Source organism: Engraulis encrasicolus, chromosome 21 (genome assembly GCF_034702125.1).
Source record: "Engraulis encrasicolus isolate BLACKSEA-1 chromosome 21, IST_EnEncr_1.0, whole genome shotgun sequence".
NCBI classification, from domain to species: domain Eukaryota; kingdom Metazoa; phylum Chordata; class Actinopteri; order Clupeiformes; family Engraulidae; genus Engraulis; species Engraulis encrasicolus.
Genome location: NC_085877.1, coordinates 31,667,576 through 31,680,530, shown reverse-complemented (window position 1 = coordinate 31,680,530; position 12,955 = coordinate 31,667,576). Strand labels below are relative to the sequence as shown.

At 39.9% G+C, this 12,955-nt stretch overlaps 2 protein-coding genes across 2 annotated transcripts in view; both read right to left on the bottom strand.

Annotated features, from left to right (window-relative positions):
• Positions 1-5,270, bottom strand: part of LOC134437126 (complement factor I-like) — a 50,757-nt gene extending 45,487 nt beyond the window's left edge. The window contains exons 1-2 of the mRNA XM_063186585.1: positions 5,175-5,270; positions 4,793-4,895 (exon numbers count right to left, since the gene is read on the bottom strand). Of these exons, the coding sequence (XP_063042655.1) occupies positions 4,793-4,864 (72 nt within the window). The 5' untranslated portion in view covers positions 4,865-4,895; positions 5,175-5,270. The remainder of the gene's footprint in view (positions 1-4,792; positions 4,896-5,174) is intronic.
• A 6,786-nt stretch (positions 5,271-12,056) lies between these two features.
• The window catches only part of LOC134437138 (tetratricopeptide repeat protein 39B-like), a 32,893-nt gene continuing 31,994 nt past the window's right edge, over positions 12,057-12,955 (bottom strand). Inside the window, exon 19 of the mRNA XM_063186600.1 lies at positions 12,057-12,955. This exon is cut by the window's right edge and continues 882 nt beyond it. The gene's annotated coding sequence lies outside the window, so the exon portion shown is untranslated.

Below are 12,955 nucleotides of genomic sequence, written 5' to 3'. Positions count from 1 at the left end.
CGTCTTACCTGTGCCAAATTGGGGGGGAAGGAACTTCCTTAGAGCTCCATTCATGTCCTGTCTGCTATCGCGGACACTTCTACGGTTATCCTTACGCGTCTTTGGCATGGTTCAGTTCAAACATTATTAGCTAGTGTAGTCCATTACAGTTATCGCATATAATCCGTAGGCCTACCGCTTGAAAACAGGACTTCTGGGTGAACGACATTTGTTGTCGTCACATGTTCATTGTTCAACTTTGACCCTGGATGGATGGATGGATGGATGGACGGAAGGATAGATAGATAGATAGATAGATAGATAGATAGATAGATAGATAGATAGATAGATAGATAGATAGATCGATAGATCGATAGATAGGCCTAAATATATAGATATATAGATAGAAAGGCCTAGATAATATCGGATTTTATCACATTTTTATCATTTAATCCACATCAAAGGCACTTTATGGGAATACTGAACAATTAATTATCCATAAATGATATACCATTTGAAAGTGTGTTTTCTCTACTTTAATATGAAAGTAACTTGTAATTGACACTTTTCATGTCTTTTCAAGTTATTTGACATTATTTAAAATATGACCAAAATGTAAATTTTTCCTTAGAATTCTTGGTAGAATTCCGGCTTATTCAAAAAAAATTCTGGTAGCTAAAGGGTTAACACTGTCAAACCACAGCCCTTTGACATTTTTATATAAAAATAGGCAACAGCATCTTTTGGGGGAAATCCGAGCACCAAGAAGGAAACTGATTGAATCGATTCGGAATGAATCGAATCGAATCGAATTGAATCGTGATTAATCGATTCAAAGCCCTAAGAATCGATATCGAATCGATCGAATAAGAACGAAATCGAATCGATACAGGAACATGGCTGCGATACCCAGCCCTAATCACGAGATACCATTCTAGTGCATTAGTTCAACCCTCAACTACCCATGAAATGTACCTGGCATTCAGACTTTACGATTGCTTTATATAGCTTTACGTAATATTACAATAGTTTACATTTCTTTATACGTTATATTATCATTCATTCTAATCATATTCCTTTTCAATGACAATTCTTGTCCAAGGATTACAGATGTAAAACACCTATGGTTATAATCTGTCTCAATGGTATTCAGTCTCTGTCAAATAACAACCCGTTAAGACACAGCGTTATAAATTAGCTGTTACCAGAATGACAATGACCAAGTCGTAGTGCATCACTTAAGGCCCTGTGTTATGTCATAGTATTGTTACTATGGTAGTTACTTTTCAATGACTATTACAGCGTGCTACTGGAGGTACAGCATGCACTAAGGGGCTACATTATATTGAAAATGCATTTCGTCACTACTATGTGACATTTACACAAGTCTAAAAAAATCTGACTGTAGCTACATTGTGGTTTCCACCATGCCCTGCTCCTCGACTTGCGCAAAGCGTTGTGGTTTTATCATGTCCATCAACGCCACTTTGTAAGGTACACACAACCCTTTAACCTAGAACATCTCATCTTGCTTTGACAGACCAGTTCTCTAAAAAAGCAGAATCTTGTCTGAAAACATGTGCAATTTGTATGTGTGAGTTAGCTACGTGACTTGTGGTCTCGAGTGTTGCTCGTAAGGGGAAATGTTCGTGTCTGCGAGCGTGTGGGCCTAATGTGTCCACAAAAAAAGGATTTATAGTAGTACAGAAGCACGCATGTGAAGGGAAATGGACCTCTGGGGATGGGTATTGTTTACTGGAAACTGAAATGATTATTGAACTGTATAGTACTTGATGTGTAATGTTAGGGAACTGCCGAACCATTGTCCACAAAGATGCTGTTGGTAAACTACATTGAGATATTGTACACAAAGCTACTTTCTATAAATAAAGTAATAATTAAAAAAAAGTTTCCACTTGCTCCTCATCCTTATCTCTCTTCTGATAATATTATGGACACGTATGTCTACTTTTACATTCTTTCACATACTCAAATTGTCATTAGAAATTTGCCTGTTCTGTTTTCTTTCTTATACAACACTTTTTGTGCTTTATACATGAAATTTAAGTCTTTGTATGCCAGTCATCACCCACAATTCCCCACAAAAGACGGACCACAAGACTCTGTAAAGTTTTGAGTACAAAAAGTTTTGTGCATTGACACGCGCATGCACACACACACACACACACACACACACACACACACACACACACACACACACACACACACACACACACACACACACACACACAAGCACACATGCACGCACACACACACACACACACACTCACACACACACACAAACAAACACGGGCACATGCAAACGCGTGCACACACACACACACACACACACACACACACACACACACACACACACGTACACACACACGCACACACACACACACACACACACACACACACACACACACACACACACACACCACCACCACCACCACCACTACTACTTAGCTGTTTGACTGCACACCCTAACCCTATGGTAGTAGTGGTAGCAGTCTAGGGTTAGAGTGTGCAGTCAAAAAATATGAAACCAACACACAGTATACCACAATGAACACAAGGTTCAATATAGCCTATCTGTATTTATCTGTAACAATAGTCATGGTTACTGAACATACCCTGTAATGCCTTACAGGCGGCTACCTTAACCTCCATACAGCATGCTAACTCAGCATAGTTATCCTGCTGCCAAACAGACAAACAAACACAGAGACAAACCAATGCGACCAAATACATAAACTCCTTGGCGGAGGTAATACTAAAAGTAAAAACATGCAGTAAAATTACAGTCAATTTTCTACCAGTAAATCATGAAATATACAAGAATTTCTACTGATGTAATTAAAATGTTGTTGGCTGTTTGTTTTTTTGTTTGCAAATTACAGATACTATGCTAAAAGATTTTTTATCTATGTACAGTACTCTGTTGAAAGAATTACTTTACTGTTTTCAAAACCTATTGCGTCAATAGTATGTCTTGTGCACTATTTGTTGTTTATTTCATTTTATTTTCATTTAATTTAGCTATATATTGGTATCATGTACCATTACATTTCCATGTTGTGTGCGCCAGCTGACTTGGTAATACAGTAGATGGCTTTGATTACCATAAAAGATGTCATATTGCTGATTACATGATTAGCCTATATGCTAACCAATGGCCTCTTGTCATCATTGAAATTCAAACATATGTTGTTGATCCCGATTGCACCTTTGGTGCTTAGCATGGTAATTTCGATCTTTGGTGATATTTTGTCAAGAGTGGTGTTTTTCCATCCAATACAAACTTTTGAGACTGGTTATTAGTTAGTAACTCGTAGTCAGGTGGTCACCTGTACCCCCACATGCCAATGATAGTTGGGAATTGAACTGTCAACCTTTAGATTACCAGAGTTCTTCAGCCCTTTCCCATACAGCCATGACCTCAACGTTTGTACATACTAATATACGTAGCTTCCTCCACTTACATACTATTTAATCTGTAGCACCATACTCCTAGTAATTACATAGTTCAGGAGAATGTATTGTAGGGGTGAAACTAATCTGATACAAAATTAAAATACTCGTAATTACATATACAAATACGTAAACGGCCATCCGGGTACTTTGTTAATGAATGAGCGGTCCGCCCCTTTTTGTCTCATTAAATTACATGCAACATCGGTTAGCCTAAATTAACACGTCCATGCTTCAGACACGGCTGTTTGGCTGGCAACTCTTTCAGAAAGGGGCGTTACGCACATGGCACACGACATGCTGTTTATACGTACTGTATACAAAATGCAAAATACTATGCTGTATTTCAAAGTATATTTTAATTAGATGTATTCAAGATACTGCCCATCCCTCTCCACTATGGAATGAAGGGGACCTTCCTTTAAAATTAGAATTACAAACAAGGGGTACTACCAAAGTCGCACTCTGACTGGTATCAAAGAGCCGGTATGAAAGGGCCATGCTCATTGACAAGACAGTTAACCCACAGCCCAGGTCAGGCAGTGGTTCTTTTTCTTAACACACCCAACCACACACCCGCAGCCCAAACTACTACACGTGTACTGTATATGCACTAAAAAATGATTTAAAGGGACACTGTGTGAGATTTTTAGTTGTTTTTTTCCAGAATTCATGCTACCCATTCACTAATGTATAGTATTCATTATGACTGAAATAATTGCAATTTTCATACATGAAAAGGGGGATCTTCTCCATGGTCCGCCATTTTGAATTTCCAGAAATAGCCATTTTTAGCTGCAAAAATGACTCTACTTGGGCCATACTCGAAAATAATAGTTTATTATTTCGTTAACTTTCATGAAAAGATCAAATTTGGCAATAGGCAGCCCAGTTTCAATGAGCGTCATAGTTGCAATACCTTTTTTGACCATTTCCTGCACAGTGTCCCTTTAAGTGATTAATCAATACCTGATACAAACAGCTGGGCATGTATTAGCAGCTAACAAATGAACCCCAAAATAATGTGTTACCAAGTCCTACATTTTTTTATGATTTGGTCAAACTGCAGCTAATGAAGCACAAAGGCACAGCCTTGAAGAGATTGCCGTTTGTCAAGAAGAGATTTGCCATTTGTAGGCTTCTGTAGGTGTCCAATTCTTATATTTAATTACAAAGGCTGTTCCTGGTGTTGTTTTAAAAAGCCTAAAGCTATCACTGATGAAGCAGCAGAAAAGAGAGCACAATCTCAATCGACATGTTGCAATTCAACAATCTACTTTATCTACCCCCGTGGCTATCTCTTTGTTGGTCTCTCCGTGTTTGTGTGCATTTAACTTACCGAGTGTGTATTTTTGATAAGCAGAACTGCCAGCAGAATAGGAAGAGTCCAAAGTTTAACTTTTCCCCTCATCTTCACAGCACACTAAAATCAGACTGATCAACTACAGAGGAAATACACACTATTAGAAATTGGAGGAATCAAATCTCTCTCTCTCTCTCTCTCTCTCTCTCTCTCTCTCTCTTTCTCTCTCTCTTTCTCTCTCTCTCTCTCTCTCTCTCTCTCTCTCTCTCTCTCTCTCCTGTCTCTCTCTCTCTCTCTCTCTCTCTCTCTCTCTCTCTCTCTCTCTCACACACACACACACACACACACACACACACACACACACACACACAGTACACACTGTATGAAGCACAAATGATCAGATGAAAAATTAACTTACCTTAGTGGAGCGAAAGAGCCAACTGACTGACTGCCTGTCCAATGGACTGTCTGTCCCATGATTATTATTGCCTGAAGAAACAACAATTCCCGGCAGTGTGTGTGGGTGAGTGTGTGTATGTGGGGGGTGGGGGTGGGGGGTTGTTTTACTGGTCACTTCTCCTGGCACAGAGTGTGGGGTCCCAGACTCCCAGCTCCCCATTACATGTATGTGTTTAGGAGGGGGCCCTGCCAGATGGTCTTGCCCAGGGCCTGGCAAACACTGCCAGCAGCCCTGGGGGGAGTGGAGGGGATGGGAGGATGGGAGGGAATGGGGAGGGATACAAATCTGTGTATATGTGTCAGATTCCTCTACAGAAACTGAAAGAAAAAATGTTCAGTAAAATCCTCTTTGAAGGCCCCAATTATGAAAGAAATTATATTCGGTATCTCAGTTTTAAAAGCCAAGATTGGTTTTGTTGTTTTTGTTGCTGTGTGTGAGTGTGTGTGTGTGTGTGTTCACAGGCTGAAAATGCACTTACTGGAAGTCAGAAGATTTGATGATATTTGTTTATCTCTCTCCCTCTCTCTCTCTCTCTCACACACACACACACACACACACACACACACACACACACACACACACACACACACACACACACACACACACACACACACACACACACACACACACACACACACACACACACACACACACACACACACACACACACACACACACACAGCATTGCAGCAATGGGTTATATTTGCACTGGCCTAGAAATTGATTTTCTCCTTCTCTAAGCTTAAAGAGACATGGCATGTACACTATCTCACTCAAACACACACAGCAAGAGTGAGAGAGAGAGAGAGAGAGAGAGAGAGAGAGAGAGAGAGAGAGAGAGAGAGAGAGAGAGAGAGAGAGAGAGAGAGAGAGACGCAGAGGTATTTCTGCTTTACACAATAACTCTTATCTCAATTGTGTGTGCACATCCCTCCCAAATTAGTCAGCTGCTTACACACACACACACACACACACACACACACACACACACACACACACACACACACACACACACACACACACACACACACACACACACACACACACACACACACACACACACACACACAGAGTCATCGGTGGACATCATACATCCAAGTATATACACTGATCTATCTTTTCCTGCATTAATGTGGGCAGCAATTTTGGCAGTATTCTCTGATATAGAATATAGTGATGTGCCAGCTGGATTCCCTAGTTAGAATCCAGTGCTACATATTCCAAAAACATTTTCAATTGAACTTTTAACAAAACATGGAAAAACTCTTTAAAAAATATTTTTTAGGGCTTTTTCCTTTATTTTTTGACAGGACAATGGAGGAGAGACAGATGGGAGACGTGGAAGGACAGGCAAATGACGCGGGCCGGAATGGAACTTCGACATTGTAGTAACCCAGTGCCCTACCGTTGGGCCACGGCAGGGCCTGAACTCAAAAACGTAACCCTATTCGGTAACACTTTATAATAATGTCTGCTTAGTAAAGATTTAGTAAATACAATTTACAAAAATGTACTAATGATGAACTAAACATTAACACATGTTTTATCATTAACTAAGTTTTATTAATTCTTAATGAAATATCTACAAATAATATATACAAGATTTTACATACCTTATAACAGAGTATTTTATTCATTTACAAGCAATTTGTAAATGTTTGACAAATACAAGATATTAACATAACATTTCCTAGTCATTTACAAACATTTGTTAACATTTCCTAGTCATTTACAAACATTTGTTAATGTTTTGTTCATCAATAGTTAATTATTTATTAAGTCTTTATAATGCTTTTTTGCATCCATTATTATAAAGTGTTACCCAATATTCAATAGGTTGAATTGGATAGGTAAAACTCTTCATTGGCTGCTACTACGTACTGGAGTCCTCGGCCAGTAGCATAGAACCCTCATGTCAACACACAAGGATGGACTCAGACAATTTGAACACAGACAAGATCTTGACTTTAAAATGTTCATCCTTCTGAATTTTCTCTTAGTCACTCTGCAGGGGGGGGGGCGGGGGGGGGGGGGGGGGGGGGGGGGGGGGGGGGGGGGGGGGGGGGAGGGGTTGGGGACGCTGTGTAGCAGCACGCTAAGCCCCCCACATTTGGGCTTACATTGCCCACGGGGACCCCGGTTCGAGTCCGGCCGGAGTAATTTCCCGACCCAGCCCATCTCTCTCTCTCAGCCATTTCCTGTCTACTCTCACACTGTCCTATAATAATAAAGGTCAAAAAATACTTTAAAAAAAAAGAGTCACTCTGCAACGCACACGCACACACACACACACACACACACACACACACACACACACACACACACACACACACACACACACACACACACACACACACACACACACACAGTGTCTACATGACAGGGGGTTGAAGAAGCACCAGCTGTAAAAGCATGTCCCAACATACTGTCTGTGTGTGTGTGTGTGTGTGTGTGTGTGTGTGTGTGTGTGTGTGTGTGTGTGTGTGTTGGGCATTTTGTGACTTAACTACTACTAATGGAAAATTCAGTTCAAACATACACAATACAGCATTACAGACGTCTGGTAAAAGTACCAGTCCTTTTGTATAGTGTAGTTACGTTGTTAATACAGTATGTCTGCATGGCCATCGCCTCCCTGTGCAGATGGACCCACTTGGCACTTGTTGTCGCCAGGGGCCCGTTCACTCTTTGCTTGAGAACACTCACTAGTAATGAAAAGGAGGCACACACAAGGCTCGAGTAGAAAGATTGCTAACACTTCACTTGACGCCGGCGTCATACGTATGACATAACAGTGTCATAACATTGTCATAATGCAGTCATGAATGTGTCCTAAACATTATGAGGGAATGAAAAAAGAAGGCGCACACAAGACTTGTGTGAGAAATGTATATTGTAGTCGAAAATTTACAACAGTAGTCAGAGGTTAAAATTGGAGCAACAGACGTTTCGGACCAAGGACTAGGTCCAAAACGTCTGTTGCTCCAGTTTTAAAAGACTTGTGTGCGCCTCCTTTTTTCATTACTACTTTTTGGGAGTGGACGCACCAAGCAATACACGGGTCTAAAGTGTAGGCGCAGACGCCAACCTTGTTGGTTTTGTCATTTCCTAAACATTTTGTCAATGACATAAACTTTTCATGACTTTGTCACTAAGTGAAATTCGGTTATAACAAAGACAGGCCCAACAATGTCAACTTTTCATGACCATAAAACGTTTATGACGTTGACAATATGTTTTTGACTCGTTCATGACTGTCATGACACTGTTTTGACACTATTATGTCATACATATGACGCAGGCGTCAAGTAAGGTGTAACCGAAAGATATATACTGTATATTGTAGCCGAAAAGTTACATAAGAAGTCAGTGGCTGTGGAGTGGAGTGAGCCTTGTGTGCACCTCCTTTGCATTACTTTGACTGATCATCACTACTTTCTGTGAGTGCTTGGATGCACCAAGCAATACACGGCTCAAAAGTCTGGGCACAGAAGCCAACCTTTTTGTTGTTTCTTTACTTGAAAACACATCATAACAACATTGCTATGACATTACCAAGAGCCTTAAGTAACAGGTCAACACTTGGAAAATTTGCAATGTACTATATACAATTTTGGTGACCATACGGTTATAACAAAGCCTTTGCACAAAGGAGCTCAACTATGCATGCTTTTCTCCTTTGGTGTGCATCATGGTGAACAAAACTTTGTTATCCTATGAGGAAACTGATACACTTTATTTTCAGTATGGATAAATAACTTCATTTCATTACCCTGTATCAATACAGTTTGCTGTTCTCACGTCTGTAATGACACTAAAGCTGAATTTAATCTAATAATAATAATAATTATTATTATTGTTATTATTATAATTTGGCTTAATATTATTACTATTAGATTAGATTCAGCTTTAGTGTCATTACAGATGTGAGAACAGCAAACTATTATTATCATCATCATCATCATTGTCATTATTATTATTGTTTATAATCATTATCGTTATTATAATAATGATAGATTAAGTTTTGACAAAATGTAGATGCTATTTCTAAACACTCACAATGAATATGTGGCACTACATTAAAAAACACAGAGGAATACAAAATATTACAGACTTGGTTTAATATATGGAGTGTACTTCATTGTTTTATTGGTCAACTTTCAGCAGCACTGAACAAAGTATTCACACTCTCACATAAACGCAGATCATTGGACGGAATAATAATTCAGACATCATGTCTTGTCAATCAGGCATTAGAACTTGTCCATCAGACATTACAACTGTCATTCAGACATTACAACTGTCATCCAGGCACTGAGAGTGTTTGTTACACCTCCACACACACACACACACACACACACACACACACACACACACACACACACACACACACACACACACACACACACACACACACACACACACACACACACACACACACACACACACACACACACACACGTGACAAAACCACAAATATATACAGAAAACAAAGATGTGTGAAAGACAGAGGCGCATTCCAAATTTGTGCTATTATTTCATAATTCTGTCAACTAATATCGTTACACACACACAGACACAGACACACGCGCAAACACACACACACACACACACACACAGACAGACACACACACACACACACACACACACACACACACACACACACACACACACACACACACACACACACACACACACACACACACACACACACACACACACACACACACACTATGGCTTTAAAGATAGTGTCCATCAGCTACATAAACACATACACACACACACACATACGCACACACACACACACACACACACACACACACACACACACACACACACACATACACACACACACACATACGCACACCCTGTCCATATATATTTTATCAATATGTTCGTATGTGTCAACTATGATGTACTGAGTGATTGTGTTGCTTTTACAGAGCCAGCATAATTTAAATACAATATACGGGTACATCATTTCAAGAAAAGAAAAAATACATCAAACGAAGCAAAACAAAAACAAAATCACAGCAAAAGAAGGATAGCGGCAAGGTGCTGCCTGATCAAAGTTATTCATATAAAAGTTATTAATGTTGTTACCACGTTATTGCTTCACATAAACCTCTCCCGCCATTTTCCTTCAGACTGCGTTGTGGTGGCAAGGCCACTCTTAATAAAACAGTAAATAAGGGCAACTCTTCCTACGAAGCTCAGATTCATATAATGCATTTATTGTGTTAAAAGGCTATATGCTAAACACATTCGTAAAGGCTTATGTGTTCATGAAGCGTAATAATTGCTGAAGCTACCAATAATAAATATTATCATAGATACATAGGAAAAGATACATACATATGAACACATGATACCGGAGTGACCACTTGTATTGGAACCATTGACAGTAAATAGAATGGACGCCAAATCAACGCTATTTGCCATTCAACGCTTTGAAGCCAGATTTGGGAACATTCCAACTTACATTCCACCTTAGCAACGCCAAACGCAGGTGCTGATTGGACAACAACAAGACTTCTAACGGTCAATCAAACCATGTTCTGATGCTCATTGGTCAATTTAACTTTTAATATCTCTCTAAAATAAAACATCACCACAAAAAATCACCACCCTGGTAAATTGGAGAGCAAGGGGACCTACTAGTTGAGCGAAAAATGATCCCCCTGGAGTGGCATTTAAGGGAGATACAGGGTTTTATGTCTCTCATAGGAATGAATGGGATTTGGCCATTTTTTGGTCTTTTTGGGTCCAACCTTGGCTCCAACTTGGCTTCAACAATGAAATAGAATTTTGGCCTCCATTCTATTTACTCTCAATGATTGGAACAAATGACTGGTCAGATAGCCTGATTTTTATAACGGCCATCAAGTGGTGAAGAGGCAATACGCAAACTATCCAGTAGGTGGCGGTGAAACTAAACTTATGAAAAACATGACATTGGCACACGGCAAAAGGCTGAACACTACGTCTAGTGTCCACATCTATGAAAATGCCGGTGCAAAATCATGAACGCGTTTCAATCAAAATTCTTGCACGTTCTGCTTCAATATATTTGGTTTGAATAATGAAGTACACCGGTACTGCTGTGCATATTCTATGTATGCCAAAAGGCTTTCAGATTACTTTCTCCCGGCCAAAGCTGTCAGTGACCCTGCTTCTTGTCATCCGTATGTATAAACTAGTGTTCCTCAACAGGGGCTCTACAGCGGAGCTTGGTTGCCATTGGGAGGCATACGTCAATTTTATTAACCCCTTAACCCTATTCAGACTGGGCTTTTTTGGCATTCCTGGGCCTGGGGGGGGGCTCTTTTGACCCCCACCTCATAACTCGTGAAGGGAATACAGTATCACTACGAAACTTGGGGGAGATGATCTACATATGGACATCTATGAATGACATCATTTTTGTGTAATTATCTGGTATTATGACGTCATTATGACATCATTATCTTATTATGCCCAAAATATCGTCATAATGGATTTTCCAACAAATGTAGGTAATGCACTTAGATTTTAAGCTTCAAACCACTTAAATGCTCACAAAGTGGTCTGGTGCTAATGGAAATAACAAAAAAATATGAAAAAACATGGCGTCATAGATATGGTAAAGTGATTTTTGGTCAGACATACCTGTCAGAAAACCGTTGCCATGGCAACGGCAAAAATGATAAACCTAATCTTTCAGTACCTAACTGTAGCCAACTAAATGTTAGGAAAAGTCACAAAGTTTCGTAGTCATAGCTTAAGTCGTTAAGGAATTATACAACATCAAAGTTGGTGCGGGCATTTTTAGCCCCCCCCCCAGTCTGGATAGGGTTAAGACACGCCATTATAAATTAGCTGTTACAGTCCAGAATGGCAATGACCAAGTCGTAATGTATTTCTAAAGGCCCTGTGCATTGTCATAGTAGTGTAGTACTATAGTAGTTCACTTTCAATGTCTATTACAGCATGCCACAGGAGGTACAGCGTGCATTAAGGGACTACGGGCAGGCGTTGGAGGTTTATGAAGAGGTCCAGGGGGCATGTATTTAAAACAAGTCATTTCATTCATCATTTTGAAGCAGTTTTCAATGACTGAGAAAATGAATCACGGCGGACGGACCAATGGACGGACAACGCCTCATATACAGATGCGTGGACGCATCTAAAAAGGGTTGGTATAAATAGTCAGCAACGCTTCTTGTACTTCATGTACACATTATAAGACTTTGGGAATGTGTTTATAAAGGCCTATGAATAAAGCACAAGCTTCTTAGAAAACGTTACCACTATAATAAGACACATATGATACAGACATTGACACAGAAACTAGGATTAACTCATAATGGCCATCAAGGGGTTAATTATTGCACTCATTCGAGTGAGACATACACACACACGCACTCACACACACATGCACGCACGCACGCACGCATGCACACACAGACACACGACACTCATATTTGGTCTCTGTTTGAAAATCATTACATTCGGTCGGTAAAACCGTTTTAATCTAAACCCCGTTGACTCCAAGTGTTAACTTATCAGTGTGTATCGTGTGTATCGTGTTTGTGTGTGTGTGTGTGTGTGTGTGTGTGTGTGTGTGTGTGTGTGTGTGTGTGTATGATAGCGAACAGTGTGCTTACAAGGTTACATGTGATAAAATGAGGTATGGCTGTGTTAGGAGTGGAGTGTTTGCTTGTGTGTGTGTGTGTGTGTGTGTGTGTGTGTGTGTGTGT